Below are 23,528 nucleotides of genomic sequence, written 5' to 3' on the forward strand. Positions count from 1 at the left end.
TTATCTTTATCATATATGAACAAAGCACAGAATTTTAAGTAGTCTACCTGAGAGGTTGCTTATTGTTTGCCAGGACATGGCAAGCACAAAACAGCTGTGCATAAATCAAAACGGAAAGGAAAATAATAACTATATTACTTACCTGATTTGTATTATTACTCTCCCTCCAGGAGATGCTGACCGAAAACAGGATGCATTAAAGAAGGTAAAACAAAGATCCCTCCTCACTCAAGGACTTATTTTGTTTTGTCCCCAAATCAATCCTGTCTGGAATTTCACTGTTTTCAGCTTCATGGAGGAACCCTTAGCATCACTGAAGTTGTTTGTTTTGCTTGCACACTCCTTTAATAAATGCACCAAACAACTTCCAGAGGTTTCTCCCCAAATCTCCTGCTCTTATCCATACTTATCTGGTAGTACATCACCAATCCAGCAATTTAAAAATGGAAAGTCTCACTCTAACAACATGATCCTTGCATTTCAAGCCTTACCATCTTATCTGACCACCGCTTCCCTGTGATATGTGTTTTTCTTGAGAAAACTAGCTTTGCATGCAGAAAAAATACATCTGACTGTATACAGGCACTATTGCCCAAAAGGAAGTGTCCACGCTCAGCCCTATGCCTATAAGTAACAGGATTTATTTAGAAATACAATTATCTTTAAATCTAATCCTAACTCAACTGCCAGGTTTTGAATGGAGAAGCTGTAGTAGGTGCCCAGGACAGCCGATTTCTTTGTTTGTTTCTAAGGTAACTTGTGAATGAAATATTTCTATCCATAAACACCTGACCTTATTTAGCTGGAACTTCAGAGTTGTGGCCTTCCTGTTTGCAAATGCCTAAGGCAGGTTTCCATTATAAGTGTGATTCTTCTTCATTACCTTTTTATGGACCACTAACATTCAGTCATGAATCATGAGGATTTTGCAGACCAGTTTGAAAACCACTGTTGATGTGGCTGCACCTTAACCACAACAAGCAAGTCAGGCTCATGTCAGGTCTGTGAACTATCACCCTTTGAAAAAGTGCAGGGATAGTAAACAGAGTGAACCAAGGGTTTCCTTACCGTTTTAGCATAGACCATCAGTAAGGAAAACTGAAGAATGTCCATGACAAGATCCTTTACTGCATTCTTAATCCATCTGAAAGGGTTTGAGGATACAAATCAAATTCCTCAAGGTTATATCACAGGAGACTGTTAGAAGTTGTCTTTCTCTAGGTTAAAATCTACCTGTATCTGTAGTTCTGTGACTCGGCTGCTCTCATACAAACTTAGTAACTGATAAGCATAAATGTGAGGACAGTAGGTCTTTCCGGGACACCAGTAAATTAAATTTTCATCATAATGGTCAATTTGTTTGTATTATCTCCATGTAACTTCAGAGACTTTTTCAATAAGATGATTTGCCAAGTAGATTTCTCAGTCCCCTGCCCTATTACTGTGACTCTTTGTAGTATAAAATAGTCAGGATTTAGATCAATGCCAAATTCTCATTGCTGTCTACAGGGCCTCTGACTGCAAAGCCTTGCTCTTGTTCGCTGTGCCAACTAGTCCCAGATTTCTTTTGGAAAATACATATAATGCACAAGCCAAACTGTTACAAAGATCTCACAGGAGATTTGAAGGATTATTCAGCCTGACTGCTTATATTCCATAGAATTAGAGATTAAAAAGAGGTGTTGAATAATCGTATTTACATATTATTCCTGTGATTATCTGAAAAAAAATGTCTCTGGAACACAAATAGTACATGTTCGTCTCTGCCTCTGTGAAAAACAGCTACTGAACGAATGCGTATCATACTTTGCCATTTCAGACATAAAGAACTTAACAGAAGTGTGTCAACAGATATGGGGGGAAACCACAAAAATACTATACAGAAAAGAAGCCAACAGTTACCAACATTTTCGTTTGTCACTTTCCTAATCTTACAAACTAGTCTGCTCGTGAACAGCAGCAGCTACAGTCAGTGTGAACCAGCGTGTGGGGGGATAAACCTGAACCATTCCTTCAAAAGGTACAGGCAAACTCTGCTTCCACACTCCAAACTCTCTGCAGAGAGATCACCATCAATACATGACCTGAAGTAAGATGGGTAAACGGGATTGCTGCAATGACTGTAAAATCTCTCCCTTCTCTGAGTATTTCTACTACTTAAAAACGTTCAAGATAAGATGGGGCTGGCAGAACCTGCAAGTTTTTGCTTAAAGTGACAATACTACAGACTGACACTGAACAAACATATGATTAATAAATACCATTTAAAGTGGTAAAGAACTAAGAGCAAATGAAATAGTTAATTTACTGGCCCTGCTGCTACAGCTGGCATAAGTTGTCATTTTAACCAAAAGAACATGCAGTGAATTCTCTGCTGTATACGTTGACTTGCTTTTAATGGGGAAAAGGGAAAGGTCAGTCAGGAGATAAGCAGGGCTTGGGGTCTGACTCTTGGTAGCCCAGACAGCCTGACGCATACATTGTGTTTTACTAAGTACAGCACAAACGTTAATCAAGTTTAATAGCCTTTTCTTGAGATATCTCAGGAAATGAGGTAGTAAAATTAAAACAGTTAGATGTCTGCTGAAAAGCAAATATATTTATTATGCACTTTCATATACACAGGGATTTTCACTTAATATAATACAAGGAATAAAATAAAAATTTTACAATGTGAAATTCATTCAATGTACATTAAAGGCTATTTACAACCCACTCCAGGAAAAAGTCTATCTGCAAACCAAGTTAACTGAGGAGTTCAGATGGGGAATATTAAGCGTAACAGACGTTTGCATAGCAGAGTAACTGAGGAGGGAAAATACCTTTTTATTTTTAAATAAATGGTAATGCTTTCAATACTGATCACAGAGAGGACAAAACCGCGTCATTGTGCCTCTATATTTCTTAATGCATTTCTCTTTTGAAGAGGTTTTCCACATGCATACAGTATTGACATCGGCGTCCACAAAACAGTCTTTTCCCTAGCTTTCCCACTACTAGGAGTTTTAGATGTCTTGTGGAGAAGACCTTGGAGGGAGCAGTGAAATGTGATGAAGAGAAAAAGGATTTGTGTTTTATTCAGGTTTTTTGGGTTGGGAGGACCCTCACACCATCAGAAAATGTGCTGAGTCACGGCTATGCAACTCCACTCGCCTCCACTGGACTGTACAGATGTAAAGGAGCAGAGCAGAACAGAGAGAACAACACGGGAACAGCGACTTGCCTTTGGACGCAGAAACCTCACAAGCAATGGGATTAAAAACTCACGCACAACAGCAATGTGGAATTACACAGACCTTCCGAGAAAAGTAGATGTTTTAAAGCAACTCATGCTCTGTTCCAAAGCTATGTTCAAAATCTGTAAGAATTGTTGTTTTCTTTTTACAACCATTTTCAAGAGGTCTGCTTTCTGCTGATTTAGATATAGGATTTCTTCAATAGCTGTTTCGAATGTAAATATTATTCACACAAAAACCATCAGGCTATCTATAAATGGTGGCCCCTTGTGAAACTGACCACATTTTTACGTCCTCCATCCACAAGGTGCAATTAATAACACAATAAAATTAAATAAATATAATCCCAATGACAGCCAAGGTCAGTAGAAAAATGTCAGCATTCAGGGATCCCTTTCTACAGAACAAAACATATACCTAACAACCAAGAAAAGTTGTATTCTTGCACAGCATTGCAGATGTACTGTACTTGAGGTTCAGAACAAGTTTGCTGAGAACATTTTGGTACTCTCCCTTTACTGAGCCACTAACTCTCTTAAGGCTGTTTTGTAAGACTCCTGTCATGTTTATGTTATAATTGTCCCACGGGGACAAGAAATTTAATGCATGAAACATACAGAATAATCAATATTGCTGTGTGTCAACTTTCAACATTTAATCTTTCTATGCGCTGAATGCCTGACTATAAAAGATTCTTTTTACATTTAGTAACAAGTGAATAAGAATGGAGGTACAAGATATTAAAGAGACAAAGAAACAAACAAAGACAACCCACAAAAAACCAACTTCAGAAAATGTTCTGATGACCGCTAATTACGATAACAAAACACAATGACCTTTAGTGCTTCAGAATATGCACTACATATACATCCAGGGGCCACTGAGCCAAGTTTAAGGATAGCCGCACAATTAATTAATCACTACGTAAAAATAACGTCAGGTTTCTACCATCTTCTCTGTGGAATGATCGGAATCGGAGTATGAAAAAGACAAATCTCAAGCCTTTAGAAGAAATACTGGCTTACAAAAATAGGCGTATTTTCTAGAGAGCAAGACCACATAAAGGTGAACAGTAGAATATAGATTCCATCTTTAGGAGAAAATAATCACTTGTTTCATTCTATCACTCAGAGCTGTGCAAGTTAAGATACACACATTCAAGGGAAAAATTCATAGCATTTGCTTTCATGACTACGGTCTTGACTTTGCTCTCCCCTAGACATGTAATTCTTTTTCAGCTGTGAGAGCAGGGGACCTGCTGTCCATTACCTACAGAGGGACTAGCCAGGCTGTTGATTAACCATGCTCTGTGTCCAGAGAAGCACACCGTCTCTACCTAATCCATCAGAAGCAGTAACCACATTCATACAAGTTTGTGCTTTAAAGAGTTACTGTCTCAAGACAGGGATAACTCAGTAATCTTTGTAGTCCACAGACAATGGTATTCCTAACCTTTTCTTTCTCCATTATACTCTCATTGTGTATTCTTTCAGCCTAACAAAGCTTCTGTGTTTCCCACATTGGTTTTACTGACATTTTCAACGCAGTCTGTTACCTTGGAAAAATAAAGAGCTGTTTCTAATGTATAAAGACATACAGGAAAGCAGGATCAGACCTTTTACTTTAGCACCTAAGAAATACCCATATTCGGTTACCTCATTACTGTAACAATAACTGAGGCTATTGAAGACCAGGAATTCAAGACCAAATTCACCCCTCACTTTCAGTGGTCACAGTCTGCCATCCAGATTTGGTGTTGCAGTACCAGACGCTGGATTTCATTTCTCAAAAATCCCAAGGATACTGCAGAGGGCTGCAGTCCAACTCCTTTGCTACCACTGACTGGCTATTACATAGACAGAACATACAAGTACAGTATTTATAAAACCCCACTACAAGATTTGTATTTCTTGAAAGAACTTTTTGAAGCACACAGAAAAGACTGACCATACATTACATCAATGCAAATGTGACAAAGTGTTTGCATTTCTTTCCTTTAGCCACAGGATAATAAACACAAAAAGCATGGCCTTTTCATACGCAGTTCAACTATGGCACATGCACCTTTGCCAAGCATTCTGGAAGAGGTAATCACAATTCCTCGTTCTTACAATTTTCAGCTGTTGTCAGGGAAATATCGCGTGTATCTTTCCGCAATTAAAAAAGAAAAGTGCTCATTCATCATGTGTATTAAATACGAAGTACACAAAATAATTTTTTGAAGCACAGAGGGTAATATAGTGGAAGGCAGCCTGAAAATGTAGGCACGTTACAGTAATTAAGGTAACTGTACTGTAGTATTCACATTCTTGAGTTTTTAGGTGGACTAAACAAGAACTGCATGCTTCCATCCCAGCCCGTTGATAAATCACTCGGAGCAGAAGCACTTCTGTTCACGGCATCATGAAACTGACCTAAAAGTATAAAACAAACACACCAAGTTTTGAAATATTCTGTGATACATGTGGTGCTGTCAGCAAGACAGCTGTATAATTTCTAATTAAAGTTAAAAGCACACAACAGCATACCAATGATGAAAAGCATTTCCTGTCTAACTCAAATCACATGACGGATTTCCTGTGCTCGCAGACATCCAAAGCAGCACCAAGGTCCCTGCAGCAAGAAAACTTCTGAATATAGCTTAGAAGAAGCAGACGGGGAAGGGAAAGCTGTTCCTCAAGGTGCTCTGGAAGATTATTGCTGATGTGATTCTGCACAGGTGACTAACACACTCAGTGGTCAAAAAAATAACTGCTTTTTTGCTCAAGAATGGGCAAAAGAGGAGGTAAATTACAGCCTTCACCAAGCAATCCTCAATGCACACAACTGTTTAACACTTCTAGATTTAAAATTATGTGAAATCATTAGAGAAAAAACACAAGAAACAATTCAGTTATCCATCACATCACCTGTTTCTTGCAGAAATAAGAACTTCACACAGGAAAACTTGTTTTTTAAAAGAAGTACTATTTGCTACTGACAATAAAAAAGCCCAGCTTGACTTATAGAATTGTATGAGGAGTGTTAAAAACTCCCTGTGCTTTGTGCTTTAAAATCTACAGAGAGGAAAAATGCATCAAAACTAGTATTTTGATGGCAGGTCAGGTCAAATCAATATATCTTAGATCAGAAGTATAAACAATATATACATATGAGTGCCCGCACTGAATATCAGGTGTAGGTATGGAGACGGGGGAAAAAATGACACATTTAAATGCTGGCTTAGACATGATGTAGAACTGTAGGAATCTGAAGTTGTTTTGACTTTTACTAAGATCCAGGGCCTGTCTCCTCTCGCTTACTCCTCTCTGCTTACGTAGTTCTGCCTCTTTGCTATTGTCTGCTTCACAGCTCATCTGACCTCTTGGTAAACAGCATTAATATCTGCACGTTACTGATGTGCAGGCTGTAGTATATATACCTTTTTGAAACACTGTATTGGTTCAAATATTTTGATTTAATCAGGATACCAGCCTCATGGTTCAGCACAATATCCCAGCACCCTGCAGTTCACAAGAGACCACTATCTAGAGAGATGAGTTCCATTAAAGTAAATTCTATTCGCCAGATACTTTTTTGGGGGAAAAAGCCAAACCAAACCAAACAACCTGTCAATGTGCTTTTCACAGCTCAGTATCTTCTATTTGTGGATTCTGCACTGTCTGCAAACGACCTAGAAACCTGTGCTGTTTGATGAACAGCAGCAGAACTGAGTCAGCAACCAAGAACATCCTGGTTCTAAGTAGCAGCAGTCTGGTCTGGAAAAATGGCAATATTTACAAAAACAAACAAAAAAATTGTTTTCAGAAATAAGCAAAGAGAGCTGCATACATTTCATAAAGATGCTGCTCCTCTGAAATTCAAATAGTATGCATTAATTATTAATTATCCAAATACGCTGAGATAAACAAACTTCATCAGGATGAGGCAGAAAAATAGCTCTGTTTTCGCTGACTTACTGACAATTTATGTTTGAAAATGGTACACAACACTTCCTTCTCAGAATAAAATTCAGTATAAGAGAGTGAAAAACCAAAGTGAACTCTGCTGGTTTTAAGCTCATGCTACAGAATGATGAGTCCTTCGAAAGGACTGATAATATCAGGACAAGGGGAAATGGATTTAAGTTGAAAGAGGGTAGATTTAGGTTGGATGTTAGGGGGAAGTTCTTTACTAGGAGAGTGGTGAGGTCCTGGAACAGGCTGCCCAGGGAGGTTGTGGATGCCCTGTCCTTGGAGGTGTTCAAGGCCAGGTTGGATGGGGCCCTGGGCAACCTGATCTAGTAAATGTGGAAGTTTGGTGGCCCTGCTAGGCAGGGGGGTTGGAACTTCATGATCCTTAAGGTCCTTCCAACCCAGGTCGTTCTGTGATTCTGTGTGATTCCGTGATGAGGAAACTGATGATAACGTAGATTCTCATTTTGCTATCAGAACCATCATCCCTTTCATGGGAGTTTACTTCAAGGTAACAGAAATATAAAGTTAAAGCCTTATGCTACCATGCAAATTTGCAGATATATCTGAGATTTCCCATTCAAAATCCAAATTCACAGAAGTTTAATGCCTGTAACTTGTGAGAATCTTTATAAGCTTCCTGAAAAGCATCTTTGCAAATACGAGTAGTTTCTCAATATATATAGGTGGAGCTACACAAAATAACAACTACACCTGAAAATACCACAAATTAAGACTCCCAGCTATTCTTATCTCAGAAAATTTCAGACTGGTGCTACATGAAATCTTGTATCTTACTCTGTTGCATATCAAGGACAGTGGGGCAAGACTTGAGCAATCACTACTGAACAGAAAATACGGCTGTGAACCAATTCTTCCAAAGTCTATGCTTTAAATTACAACAAAACAGATACTTGACATGGTTTTCATTAAGAAAACAATTACAACATTAAGCTAAAATGATGTGCATTTTCAGCTTCTTTAAACACACATGATGAACTACACGTGTTTTGCTCCTTTGTGAATGGATTGATTACCTTTTATAATGGTGTTTCCTTCTTGTAGTTGAAGCTTGGGTCACCACCTTCAATCTGCAGTTTTAAGGCTTGCTTAAGGCTGAGTTCTGTCTCTGCAGAAGGGTAGCCTTCCAGCACCTCCTGATGCCCTCGATCCTGCACCGTTCGTGGGACAGAAACCCTACCAAGAAAAACCTGATTGCTTTGAAGATGATAATTGGGATTTGTCATGATTCCATTCCTCTTCTTCTGTTCCCCACTCTGTTGATGAATTAGGAACTGCTGTTGAGATCGACCAACCTCTTGCTGAGCTGGCGGCACCAAGATCTTGCACTGTGGCTCTGGTGGCATGGATTTGAGTGGCATGCTTGTCCCAGATTTGGCAATAGGTACTCGCTTATCGAATTGAGTCATTTCATACTCTAACACTTTTGGTTGGGAGGAACTATTTTGTTTGATTTTTTTTCCAGCTGATCCAGACTTGTTGGAATTGTCTGTTTTCCCCCCTTTGTTAGCTTTTGTTGATTTCAAACTAGGTTTCACTTGGCTCCATTCAAATTCACTACTTGGAGAATTATGATTTTGACTTAGGGAGTGGGTTGTGGAAGAAGGAGAAACAATAGACTGCCTGCTTCTGCTGCGTGGCAGGGAATGCTGCTGTATTTGCTCCGTAAAGGAGAGGCTATGGAAACTATCAATGGGCACAGTCTGAGCAGTTGCTGTTGATGATGTGGTACGGAGAGAAGAGTTTTTGGAACTTTTCAGGGAATTATTTGATAAAGATGACTTCTGACGGTCAACTGTAGAATCGGGTGACTCTGAAGGAGAACTGAAGGCATGAGCAGGCCCATTAGATAAGCCCCGCATGCTAGGCTGCATATCTCCACCAGTACTCCCTGAACTATTTGACTTCATTGTTAAGGACTGCATTTTAGAGGAGACTGACTGTAAGGGTTTTTGCTCCATTGTGTGGACTGGAGATGGAGTGCAGCCATTCAGAGTAGATGCACCATATTTTTCCAGTAATTTAATTATCTGAGAGTGCCCATTTTTAGCCGCAACGCGCATTGCAGTGCGCCCAAACTGATCGGCATGATTTGGATCAGCACCATGCTCAAGTAATATCTGGACAACATCAATGTGCCCTTCTTGGGCTGCGATGCAGAGTCCAGTAGCACCTTGGTTACATGTATGATCAACCAGAGCTCCATGCTCAATGAGAAGCTGCACTACCTTCACATGACCTTGCCATGCAGCAGACTGCAAAGCAGACCTCTTCTCATTATCTGCAGCATTCACATCAGCATGGTACGTTATCAGCACCTGTACCATCTCCAAATGGCCCTGCCAGCAGGAAACATGGAGCGCTGTTCTTCCTTCAGCATCACAAGCTTCTACATTTGCACCATTTTCTAAAAAATACTCAGCCATTGTAAGCTGATTTTCTAATGCTAAAATATAGAGTGTTGGCCGACCATCAGCATCTTTATAGTTTACATCTGCTCCATGGCTGAGCAGTAGTTCAACTATCTCTCTGTGACCTTCTAAAGCAGCAACACGGAGAGCATTTCTCCCGTCATAGCCTCTCTGATCAATGTTGGATTTATTTTCCAGCAATATCTGCACACAATCGTAGTGACCTTCTTGTGCAGCTAATATGAAAGGTATGCGTCCATCGTTATCAATCTCATTTGTTCTAGCACCTTGTTCTATAAGAGCTTCACATATCAACCTGTGACCTTCAAAAGCTGCCATATGCAAAGGTGTCCAGCCTGCATCATCCCTGTGATTTTCATCCAGCCCCCTGTCCAGCAGAGTCCGCACTACTTCAACATTGCCTTGTGCAGAGGCTATGCTCAAAACTGTTCTCCCTTCACTATCAATGCTATCAACAGCTGCGCCCCAAAATAAGAGAGTATTTACAACCGAGGCATGGCCCATGGAGGCTGCAGCCAGGAGCGGTGTACGACCATTGTTATCTGTGTGATCTACATCTGCTCCTCCCTCCAGGAGCAGGTCAACAACATCCACGTGTCCCTCGTAAGCAGCCACCAGCAGTGGCGTCATGCCATCCTTATCACAGTGGTCAACTTCAGCACCTCGGTCAATGAGAAGGCTGACCACCGAAGCATGCCCTTTGCTGGCTGGAACACAGAGTGCAGCAACTGACAATGCTGTCCTTCCATCCACATCCTCATGGTTCACCTCTGCACCATGGTCCAGCAGGTGCTCCACGATCTCTTTATGCCCCATATATGCTGCTGCGATCAATGCTGTTCTGCCTTCGTTATCAGCCTTATTCACTTCAGCCCCATGCTGAAGCAGATTCAGCACAATATCTTCGTGCCCTCCCCAGGCCGCTGCTCTCAGTGCAGTTCGGCTGTCAGCATCTGCACAGTCCACTTTGACTCCAGCATAAAGGAGTGCAGAAACTACCTCGGTGTGCCCACCCCATGCTGCAGATCTCAGTGCCGTCCAGCCATCACGATCTGTGTGATTAACATTGGCCCCGCACCCTATCAAGCAATTCACCACTTTGGTGTGCCCCTGCCGTGCAGCTAAGGTAAGTGCTGTTTGACCGTGAGTGTCTTCTACCTCTAAATCTGCTCCCCTGGAAACGAGCAAGTTAACTACATCAAGGTTGCCGCTGTAGGCAGCATTGGCTAGGAGGGTTCTCCCATTTGAGTCACACTGGTTGACTGATGCCCCATTGTCTAGCAAGGTGCGGATGGAATCCTCTCTTTCCAGAGCCTGCCTCACAATACAGGATGTGCGGTCATCCTCACTGTTGACGTGAGCACCAGCTTTTACTAAGAGCTGTAACACTTCTTGTTCTTTGGGAATTAAGGTTGACAGGGAGTCTTTGACAGGTGTGCCATTCCATATCATCCACAAGGCCAGCTCGGAAGTCTCTAACTGTAAATTGGAGTTAATCAGATGCAATGCAAATTCTTGAGCTTCCAATGGTGTTAAGTCCTTTGCTCGGCAGGTGTAGCTCATGGCTAGCATTCTGTGCCCCTCAGCTGCATTACACAAGTATTTCTGCGTGCAGTGCTTCACATCCAACAACCATTCAGCAAAACTGTAATGAAACAAGATTTTTGTATTCCCAAGTCCATCAATAAGGACTTTGGACAGGACATCCAATTTGCGCTGAAAGTCTTCCATAGTCAATGTCATATTTTTGGTCCACACTGCATGATACAGCTCCGTCGTGGTTAGCGGCCTACAGGCTGCAAGAATCACATTAAGAATAGGCTGCACCTTTGCAAATTGTTTTCTCACAAAAAGTCTCTGACAGAGCCAAAGGTAGAGGCCATTCAATGTTCCTGGAATATCACGGATCTCTCGTAACATAATAAAATTCTCCACAACTCCATCTAGGACACGTTCCAGATACAAAAAGCAGCCGCTGCTTTTAATGTGAAGCTGATTCAGCATTTCGGCAGTTTCTTTTGTTAGATGCTGTCTCAGCGCTTCCTCCTGATCCAAACGATGCAGGATATACTGCTGCACGTCCTTCACAATGTACGCCTTCCGCAGATCATCCAGACTTATTTTTCTAAAACCTATTGGAAGAGAAGAAGGTCATTAGCAAAAAGACACATTTTGGAATAGGAAGCACCCACTTATGTTTTGTATGCAAACATATTGAATGCAAATCATTATTAATAACAGCAGAACACTTTGACAAAAAACACTTATTTTTTAATCATAATCTGCTATAATGAGAAATACACATTAATAAACAAGAACATTTAAAAAATAACTTCAAGTCAGACACTTTGTGCCTGCCTTGGACATTACTAAACGCCTAAGTAAGACCATAAATAAAGCAAAATCAAAACTGCAAGTTAAGAAAGATTAGTAAAACTTATTATATTATTACAGAAAAATCATTTATCCAACATGGTCAAAAGTGGAATTCCAAATAATTTTCAGCTACTGAGATTAAGACAATCATTATCTTAATATAATTATAGAAGATATTATCCACATGTGGTGCACGTTCATGAAGAAATGAACATAAATCACTTTAGCAGGATTACCTTTGCTTCTTTTCAAGACTCTTATGATCTAGGAGAGACAGACACTCAAAACTACTTAAAGTACCTATATATCTGTGTGAAATGATAAGAACATATTCTTTCAAATAAGGGCTGATTTTTAGATAAACAGCCCAGTTCTCTGGCAGCTGGCTCACTGCATAAGGAAACAGGTATTCTACAAATCAGACATTCCCATTGTTCTTTCAGCCTGTTTACTCTTGAGAGGAAAAAGGGAAATTATTTCATCTGTGTATGCTGTGTACATCTCCTCCCTGCATACACACTTGCACACTCCCACACCTCACAGAGCTCTTGAGACCCAGGAGGAATGGTATTTATGAATGATGTTACTGCACCACGGTATACACAGCTATCCAATATAAAACATAGATGTTTGATGAAGACCTACTTTTTAAGTCTAATGAAACATTACGTTGTTTGAATGCTGCATTTCTGGAAGCTAGGGGAAAACTGCAGAGGATGCAGTCACGGTACCTGGAATGACAAGCTTTATAACTATTTCAGGCCAGAATTGAACCTCACTTCTCCAAGGACAAGCTCTCATCTCTTCCTCTAGCATCGCAGTTTGCATAAAGTTTCTTTAGAGTCAGCTCATCTGTAGTCCAAAAAAGCTTCGCTTTGCAAACCAAAGCAGTTACTAACCCCCAAATTATCCTGAAGGAAAAGCTACCATCGTGCAGCCCAGTCAATGTGATCTTGGCCTTAGCTCCATAGAACAAATAATTGGAAGTGACACCCTGAAGAATGTCATTTTCAGTTCTGTGTTTTCATTATATTTATACATTCTGCGGATCAAACTGCTTGGTCTGGAAGTTTGTTCCAATAATTGAGCTTTGTTTTTTTGTTCCCAAATATCTTCAGCAGAGATTCCAAACAGGACATTCAACTACGTCTGATAATCAATCAGAGTGATATTGATAAAAAAAAAATAAAATAAAATTATTCTTCCTTTATTAATTACAACAGCATGACAAACATGACAGGACTAAATCAATAGAACACTTAAAATCATGCTTCTACTCAAAATCATCAGACAGGATATTTTTGCACAGTCACTTTTCACATTAAAAGTGCAATAAGATACTCCACTTGCAGATATTTTCATTTAATGTCAAGAAAGCAGAAAATAAGATTTGGGAGGATCTCTCGCCATTCTACAGATGCATTTTTATTCTGGCTTTCCAAAATACAGAACTATCTTTACTGACTGCAATCTGTCACCAGAACTTTGAGCAATATCCTAACTTGACCCACAGGATAGCATAATTCACTGACTGACTGGGCATTTCATTAAAATATTCCATGTGCAACTCTGCAGAGCCCATAATTCACACACACATAAGCCAAGTAAGAGATATTGCTGAGTAAGGATAGCTGGTGCCCTCCAATTTTGCAGATGCCAAGATTTCTCATTGAGCTCCCAGACTACGAGCATTCAGAAGACAGAAAAGCAAGCAGGGAAGTTAAAAAACAATGCTTGATGTATGCATTCACAGCCACATCTACATGCAAGGCTGTCCTCAGCCAATCATCACTTTGATTAGCCCATGTCACATGTGCAGGGAGCAGCACAGATTTACTCAATTCAGAGCAAATGCCACCATCATTCACTCACTTGCTAGTTTCTTAAACCTCTCTCTTATGAGTGAAATAAACATTCCTGATAGATATACTCCTGCCACTTGGCTGAAGAAAATCAGGCACAGAGCTCTGCAAAGTCCTTCCCAGTGTGTTTAGCCCTAGGTGACTCCTTACACCAGATCCCCATCTCTCACAGCCATCCCATGCCCATGTCTTTCCTTCCAATACATTATCTGCCTAAGTTACTTTTATTTTTTTAAATAACTCAACTGCTTTTGCAATTTGTAGAGCAGCTGATATAACTCCATCTGTGCCAGAAGGCCACTGACAGACCTGGACAGCAATGCAGAGACAGCAGCCAGTGCTCAGGGCTGATGTGAGATCCTCACCTCCCTCGACTCCCAGCCTTCACACATCCCAAGGACAATATGTTCCTTAAGGGCTGGGATTAATACACTTCCTTTATAACAGTCTTTCAAACAGAAGTAGGCTGTTATATTAAACCACTGTACCGTGCCACAGTACAATAAGTAATCCAAAGAAAAGCCTAACATTCTACTTGTTAGCTTGAAGGAATAAAACAAATCTGTGTTTTTGTTTTTTCTTTTTGCCCAAGCTTTTACCTAAATGAGGCCATTTTACGTCTCCAAACAAAGATTCTGCAAACTTGCCTTTCCACCCTACCAACTGTAATAATTTATTTTCAAGATCAAGAAGCATCAAAACACTGAGAGAAAGCTCATTTGTTTCAGATGCATTCCCCTGAACTACTTAAGCTCAGCAGAACAGGAGTGCAGCAGACAGAACTCACAGTCCCACAAACTGCTTTTTGCATTGTTAAGATTTTTCTTCCAACACATCACTTTCAACCCAATGGGTGCTCCAGTATGGATTTTCCTGATTTATTAAATTCCTGGCAGTTCAGTAAACAAATCAGTTCCAAATGTATTTCTTGGCAAGGTCTGTGGTCATTTAAAGGGGAAAAAATATATATATATCTTGGCTATATAAATACTTGTACACTATATCAACCTTTTCAAACTTTTAACAATAAAAAATAAACTATTAACAACCAGGATCCACTAAATAATTATACATCTCTTTCAATTTCTGTATATTTAATTAAATACATTTAATTGCATTGAAGGTTTAAATACTTTAATATACCCCATTTAACTCGACTGTTAACTGTAAAATAATCCAAACGATTAAAAACATAGCAACGTTTTAATACTACTGATTTACGCTGTTAATCTAAACGTGCATTAAGTTAGATATTTGTATGGCTATTTATGCTCACCCACTCAAAAAGAACAACATATCCAGAAAAGTAAAAAGCACTTGAAAACTGAAGCAGCATGCTTAATTTGTAGCACATTTGCAGCACACAAATTACAAATTGTATCATATCCATCACAGATGCTAAGAGACATGGGACTAGTCTCGAGACTGAATTCTGCTGCTGTCATTAGTCCACTTCAATGTACAGAAAACTCACGCAACTTTGCATGAGGAAGTAAGAAAACCCCTAGCATCACATTCTTGAAGGGGTAACCCAAAGAGTAAGAAGACAGGAAAAAGTAAGTAGAATCATGGCCACAACAACAACAAATTATTTCACAGCATTGGAGTAAAATTTACAACCACATAAACACATTAAAATATATCTAAATAACCTTTTATTGTCAAAATCCAAACTCCTACAAAGACATTAAAGTAACATGAAACTGCCTACATAATTTGTAAAGTATGGTGAAAACTTAATATTTTCTTGTTTTAAAGCAGCCTCAATGCTATTTATTCTCTGGAACGGGCATGTGGAAAGAAGGTGCAGTTCCAAATTTGACAAGCGATTTGATTTGAGGATTCAGCAATACAACTAAACAAGCGGCTTAAATTTTCTGGTGCAGAAGCTGACATTATTTTAGTATGTTTTTCTTAGGTTTTCACGTTTTTGCTCACGATTTAATTTTTGGAAAGGCTACAAGAACAATTCTCTATATTTATTCCAGCTAGAACTAGCAAACTGAAAACATCACAGAAAGACTGATACGCTTAAGATCGTTAATTCAGAGTAAATCTGGATGAATCTTATCTGTACACTTAGAGCTGAATGACAGGCAAATGCAAGAGTGAAAAAGGACAAACAGTCTGCTTCTGCCTGTGGATAACTGGGTGAATGGAGTATAAGCTGCCTTGATGCTACAGTGAATGCTTGCACGTCCATTTTTCATTCTTTTTATTCAGGTTTCTAGTAAATAACATTAACTGTATATTAACTACAGCTCCCTAAGACAAGCCATTCACATGGACTGCACCAATCTGGTATACACATGTCTCTCGTGTGTGAAAAGAAACTATTTTGATCAAGAATGGCAGTACTTGAGAAGTATAATCAAGCCAGATGACAAGGACAGTTTCTTCTTTTGAGCGATATCCATGAAACAAATAAGTAAATGTCTATTAAAACGCCTCTTCAGACAAATGAATAGAGCATTTGTACATATGCATTTCTGTTTGCTGTTATGCTATCAAATGAGGAAATACCTGCTTTTTACTCCAACTTATCTAAATAATATTTCCAGAATTTAAAATGCCTACCATCTTTAGCTCTTATGATAGAACTTTAGAAAAATAATTTAGCTTTGCAACACTAACTGATATACTTTTAATATTTACCCTCCTTTTAGAGGAAGCATTTCCATTTTCTAGTTAGCTGAAACACAAAGCCTAAACAAGTTGCATGCCTATGCTACATACAGAGGTTTTCTGAAGTTATTTAGAAAAATAAAGAATTCATTCAAACAAATAATAAAAAGGTTGGAAAGACTGCGTTTAATGCAGCTGCTTGACCGCTCACACTTGCAAGCAGATGATGTCACATGGAGCGATTGGGATAACACAGAAGAGGAAAAAGAATGGCAAACTTCAGGACAGATGTAAGAAAAGTAAACAGGCACGATATGACAGCTGATGACAGTGCATACAAGAGGAGGCAGGAGGACACACATTATATCTGTTCCCTTCCTTTTCTCCTCAGCTGCCTGGCTTTTACTCACTGTGGAGGGTGACCGCAGACTCAAGCAGGCATCAATTTACATTTGGTTCGTATTTTTGAGGTTGTCTTTGCAGCCACAAGAGGCAAAAACTATTTTATTTTTAATTATTGAAAGTTGAGAATCTGGTGAGAGAGGAAAAAAAGACATCTGTAGTGCTCTGTGCTACTACAGAAACTCTGAATACACCCCTGAACACGGGGCTGCAGCAGATGCAGGCACAGCTATTCAGATTGAATAAATTAGTCACCAGCAAAAGAAAAGAAATGAAGAGGACTAGAATAAATCTCCTCCTTTGCTCGATATCTGTTGGTGGGGATGATGTATTCACTACTGGCAGCAGCAAGATGACAGTAGATGAGAAAGGCTGCACTCTTTCTTCCATGTCCATGACTATTTTTGGCTGGAGAGATGCTTGCAGAACTCTCGTCTGTATTCAACACCCAAAAAAGAACATTGTCAAGGCCACACTACTGTGACAGCCCTGCTCCCAATCACTTACACCACATGCTGACAAATGGGTTTAGCTCTTATTTCAGCACATTTCCAGAGGAAGATTCCTCACATCAAAATTTTAAGTGTAAGCTGATACAAAACAACTCATTAAATTAATACCAGCTAGTACATACGTCACACCTTACTCTAAAACGTTTAGCACGAAAGCCTACAGATGGACTCATTTTCCTAAAGTAATACTAAAAGTATTCCAACCTATCTTACTAAGTTAGTGTGAAACTGATGTCTTCCAAATGGAAGAAACTATTTGGAAGAAAACGTGCAGTGACTAGGTTAACGTTACACTTGCAACCATTTGCTGAGAAATTAGAAAGCATTAGAAATTCAGTATAATGGTGTTCCAGAGTACAGTGCACATTATTGTGCAGACCATTTCTTCAGGCACGTGTGCAAAAAATGTTCCTAGTCAATCTTGAATTCTGCATACTCAAATATATAACTTTAAAAAGAAATTTGCTTGGATAAAAGTAAACGTTCACGTTATGCAAAGGGGAAGAAGAGTGTGCCCCAAGAGATGTGTTAACAGTAGCCTATCCTTTGCAGGTTAAAAAAAGAAAACAAAAATTATTTCAAGTTTTTCAACACAAAGTTCCAATGTATCTGAAGTTAACAGAAGCTTCAATCCGTACTGCTCACATCTTCACTGTATCTTTCATATACTTGAGCACTGGCTGTAAGGAGGAAAATCATCCAGTAGGGTACTGTGGGATGTAATGTCACAGTTCACTCTCATTTGGAAAAAACCAAACACAACCAAAAACAAAACCCAAACCAACCACCAACAAAAAAGCAACGAGCCACCCCTTCCTACAAATAGACCCCAAAACTTAAACTCATTATGAGTTCAATTGCTTTGGGAATAATGCTTTTTTTCCACCTCTTCTCACAGCGAAGATGCATTATAACATCACAAGACAACTCTTTATGCTATTCATCAAATCACTCACTGCGGAAATGAGAAATTTACTCTTTCAAATTAAATTTATTTTAAAGGCATACCCATTAATTCTGCTGATTTCTCCTGTCAAGAACTCTATCTGAAAGTATACTTAGAAGACAGCAACAATTTTTTAGGACTAGTCTGAAACATTATGCGATTCAGTGGAAAGGAAATAAAGCTGCACTGAAGTAAGTTTTGTCAGTATTTTTGGCAGCTACAACCATTCTAATCAGCCAAGCTCTGACAAAACTATTCCCATACGAACATCCAAAAGAGCCCTATGAAACTACTCTAAAGTTTCCTTTAGTTCTCACATACCCCTAAATACCAACGTTCATGTCTGCTGTTGATTAATACAGGACTACATTCCAGAATGCAATTATCACATTGACCTTTTGCCACAGTGGAAACAAGCAAGCCTATGGGTCTATGTTCTATAATCACATTTTTGTCCTAATCGTTGCCTTAATACACACAGGCTTTATACATAGGCCTGGAATCCAGTCTAGATATTGGCCTTTATTAAATTTCAGAGAACATCCAGTAACAATGTGATTATAGTGAAGAAATGTTCTCATGACACTGTAAAGACTGGATGAAGAAGTTGTAAAGAATTCTTTACCAAGTAACCTTTGCCAAAAGTATACTCTAAGAATCCACATTGACAGCATTACCCTCTCAAGTTCCACCTTCAAAGGTTATTCACTGCTTTCTGAAAATAAGGGGAAATATTTTAATGGGAGATGAAAAAAATCCTTTGAGGTTGTGAGGAATGGGCATATACAGCCAACATACTTATGTACTTACACATCACCTACACGGTTTCAAAGCTTTTTAGAAGAAGCAAGGCAAAAATAGAACTCAAAGCCACCAATAGCTCTATTGCAGAGACATAATTTACTTCTAAGTGCCACTTTAAGCTTATGGTAGGTAAACTGGAATGTGAGGTTTTTAAAATTACCATTTTTGCCATTATCATTTTTTAGAACTGTGCACGCATTAGTGCTTTCGACCATCACCACAGGTTTTGTAAACGCCAAATCCTCATTATAGACAGATGTAATGATGCTTCTGCACTCACCTGTAAACATTTTTGTAACAGCTTTACTCTGCTTGCGGGCAGAACACAGAAGGAGCAACCAGGGAGGGAAGAACTCAAAGTGGCCAGCTAACAGCTCCGCTATCGTTCCAGATAAACTTGTAGAGGTCTGTTCACCCTCAGAGATGTTGCAGCCCTCATCGACTGAGTCTACGAGCAGGAAGAGGCTTTGCTGAGGGGGCTTCATTCCCAGAAGAGGAAGCAGAATGCACCTGCAAGGAATGGGGAACAAAATCAATCTTGTAAACATAACAATATATTAAATGCAGTGATGCAATTTTGCTTAGGCAAGATTACATTTTAATGAACTTGATGTTTCTAACCATACTTTAAAACAAGTTAATATGGTTCAGTGTCCATAAGAATACTTAGAAAAACGGTGGTTTAGTATGCCAGAAACTACTTGGCCTAAAATGTAAAAACGCTCATTAATCTTTTTTTCTGTTATTATTGCTTATCAGAAGCTGGTCATGATACCAAACTAAATAAAAAGACACCTGCAGTATCAGAGCTCAAAAGTTTAACCCCTGAGTGAACAAATTTTACAAAGAACTGAATTTCTACATATTTGCATTCTCAGAACACAAGGAGCTGAACAAATGCATCAGCACAGCTAATAACCAGAGTTCCTGTCTCATATTTGCATGTACTGCTGCCATCTTTAGTAGTGCTCATTAAAATATATCTCTGTGCTTATATATAACTGCCATACACCTTCCAGTATTTCTATACAACACTACTGTTTTGCAGGCAAGTTTCATTTAGGCCCTTATGTTCCACTGACTGCAACTCCCATCCCTGGAGGCATTCAAAGCTAGGCTGGATGTGGCTCTGGACAGCCTGGTCTGGTGGTTGGCAACCCTGCACACAGCAGGGGGGTTGAAACTAGATGATCATTGTGGTCCTTTTCAACCCAGACCATTCTATGATTCTATGATCTTTAAATACATTTGACAAGTAAAGTTTGCCTTTATAGTAAAAAGACTCAGAAAACGAAACAGGGTATGAAATATATTCATGTTCTGAGTGTATAAATACACTTGCATGATAGCTCTCTTTTTGCAGACTTTATGCTTGTGTCCAGATGGCATAGACATCACAAGTATTTTTGTTTTACTTAAGGCAATAATAATCTTCTTTCATTTGTTTTACTGAACAAATTTATCTTCAGAACACTTTGGTCGACAACTTAATTATTACCTATCAAGAATGCAAATTAGAACAATGGCAAATCTCGCCTGTTTGATGGAAAAACACAAGCAGAGTAAAAAATGATTTGCAAGCACCACTAGTACAATGTTGCTTTCTGGTTTTCTGACTGAGAAAAGTGCAAAATAGAAACACAAAGTGGTGCGCTGCTGACAGTAAAAGCAGGATCTAGCAGAGCCAGCTAGGCAATTTATTCCAGTTGGTGAAATTTTCCCAAAGGGATAGAAAGGATGAGTTCTGAAAGCTTTCAGTATTAGTTGCATTTAAATCCTTAACTCTGGCCCCTTGCACTTCCAGAAACGCAAGACTATTCTGGATTCTTTGTTACTTCCTAACACCAGTCCCCCTCTTTCAGAAGATGCTCGCAGGGCAGGTAGAGTCTTTCTGCTCCCTAAGCTGGGAAGTTAAGCAACTACTAACTTACAAAGCAGGAAATTAATGTAGCCATAAGGCTAAAATTACTTTCCGAAGTGATATCAACCCCACAATGAAAGGAGGCAGCTTGAAATTACCTCATTTTCCACCTCTTTCCTAGCAGAATGCAGCCTTGTACTCTCAGCTATTTACATTGCTTTGAGATGTGAATAAATAATACCTTAAAGCAAAATCTCACCTAAAATCTGAGTGATCGTGACAAAACACCTATGAAATACCTTTGGTGTATCTGACAGTGTTCTTGTGTGTTAGTATTTACCTGTAGGAAATACCAAGATAACCTAATAGATATGTCTGGGAAAGAGTCCCAAATTATTCTGCTGAATTATTCTACAGTATGCAGTAGTTGGCCACAGTAGGTCAAAGCAAAAGGTCATCCTGCCTCCAAATGGAGTCAAAAGATGTCCAAAGAATAAGGTATTAAAATATAGTGCAAGCACTAAACCACATTTTCCCATATCTGTGAGACTGCAGAAACAGTGGTTGCAGGAGTTTTGTGGAACAGAGATCTAGTATCCCACTTGGCATCCCTTCCACTTCACAATACTTGCATTTCTGAGCAGCAGCATAACATCCATTCAATTGGGAAAAAAAAATAAATCTATGTATATAAACATACACATACGAGAATATATTCAATGAGACATGACTACCTCTTCAAGGCTACAGCTATATTACTCACAAGCATGGCACTGACAAGACACTGATAAAGCTTTCTCTGAAAGTGCTCTTAGGAACCACTTGATAACCTCAGTTCCGTCTAGACTTTTCTATCTCTGAGTTCAGAGTAGTGCCAGATAACGTAATAGGGAAATTTTTCAGGCATTCAAGTTTGAGGCCAGAATTCCCATCGTGTTTACCTTCATAGTAATTCCCACTCTCCGATAACATCTTGCTTGCATATGGAAATCACATCAATCAACGTGGAATAAATGTCTTAAATGGACTTCTGTAAATGGTGATTCCTCTACAGAGCATTTTAACAGATTGCTTAATTTGCAGAGTGCCGTTCAAAAGATGAGGAGTTTTCTTCACCTTCTGAAGGGATAACAGCAAACAGCCTTATCTTCAGAACTTTTACAGCCAATACAGATATAAAAGTGGTTCTCATTACATAGCAATTCCTTGTTACAGAATAGTTCTGAAAGTCCTCAGTAAAAAAAAAAACAACAAGATCTTTAGAAAAAACAGCACAATTATGTATCTTAAATGATGAAATTTAACAGGAATGTAATGTAACGACTTATTTATGCAGAGCTAAGATGTTTTGTACGCTCTCAAATAAATAGAGAGTCCCAAGAACAATGAACCCTCCCACAGAATTCTTCAGACTGCTACTGAGTTGACAGAACCCATGCAAATATGATTTTCCACATATGGAAGAAATATATAGCAGCAAGGCTGAGGTTCTGCAAATGGTTAGCCCTGAGATTTTTTGACTGGATCTGCAAAAAATGCAGAGACACGACAGAAGAAAACAGAGCGATAGCAGCAGTGTCCACAAAGACCGAAAGACACAGTGGAATGCACATACTTGTTAAAAAATAAGAAAGCCAAGATGCCATATAATAATGAATGAGCAGTTCTAGAAGAAGAAGGATGATAAAGCCTAGTTTGTTATGAGCGCCCCTCATGTGACTGACTCTGGTGTGTAGGAAAGTCAGAGTTACGTCCCCACTTAAATTCTCTGATGTCTGTTACAGCACAAATACAGCTTATCCCCTCAAAAGGGTCCCTGTCCTCTTGCCAGCTGCTGGTGCTCACTACTGGCAAACACACAGAACAATTGTAAAAAACTCATCTGCCAGGCAAAGTAGCAGAAGAAAGCAAGAAAGAACAGAAATCCAATATCTGTCTGAGTCCGAGCACTGCGACTTGTAGCAAAACAAAAATATTTCAAATATCATAACGATACAAATTTGGAAAGTGTTTAACTGCTGCTACTGCTTTTGCATTTAATTTATCAGTATGATTTTTCTTTAACAAATTGCCCTTTGAGCCACTTTCTTGCCTATGAGTTATGGTTAGGCACTTGCATTTCAGTTACAGCCACTGTTGCCACAAAAAACCTCCCCAGCAATGCGCGTGACATATACAGTATACATTACATAATGAGCCCATTATATATTTACAATGTTTGTTCTTTCAGAAGAGAGCTGTTTTAAGAAGCAGGCAATAGACATCTTTCAAAGACAGCAACGACTGGGCATGCACACTGCCTTCCAGCACCATAAACTACTTCTGTACAGGCTAACCAAACCCAGGCTTGTCATGAGGGTTAGAGAGCCTCCTGCTTTCTTCCAAACTTTGCTGCTGCTTTTGCCAGATGTGCTCACTCTTCAACTCCGAAATAGTGCAAATGATACTAGTGTAATACTGGGCATCTTTTTGCTTAGGTATGACAGCAGGTACACCGT

General features: G+C 39.3%; 1 protein-coding gene across 1 annotated transcript in view; it reads right to left on the minus strand.

The window, feature by feature from the left end:
• Window positions 1–2,575: 2,575 nt before the first annotated feature.
• Window positions 2,576–23,528, minus strand: part of ANKRD50 (ankyrin repeat domain containing 50) — a 40,070-nt gene continuing 19,117 nt past the window's right edge. Inside the window, exons 3-5 of the mRNA XM_072335224.1 lie at window positions 19,450–19,679; window positions 8,227–11,774; window positions 2,576–5,650 (exon numbers count right to left, since the gene is read on the minus strand). Of these exons, the coding sequence (XP_072191325.1) occupies window positions 8,230–11,774; window positions 19,450–19,679 (3,775 nt within the window). The 3' untranslated portion in view covers window positions 2,576–5,650; window positions 8,227–8,229. The remainder of the gene's footprint in view (window positions 5,651–8,226; window positions 11,775–19,449; window positions 19,680–23,528) is intronic.

Source organism: Excalfactoria chinensis, chromosome 4 (assembly GCF_039878825.1).
Source record: "Excalfactoria chinensis isolate bCotChi1 chromosome 4, bCotChi1.hap2, whole genome shotgun sequence".
In the NCBI taxonomy this organism is placed as follows: Eukaryota; Metazoa; Chordata; class Aves; order Galliformes; family Phasianidae; genus Excalfactoria; species Excalfactoria chinensis.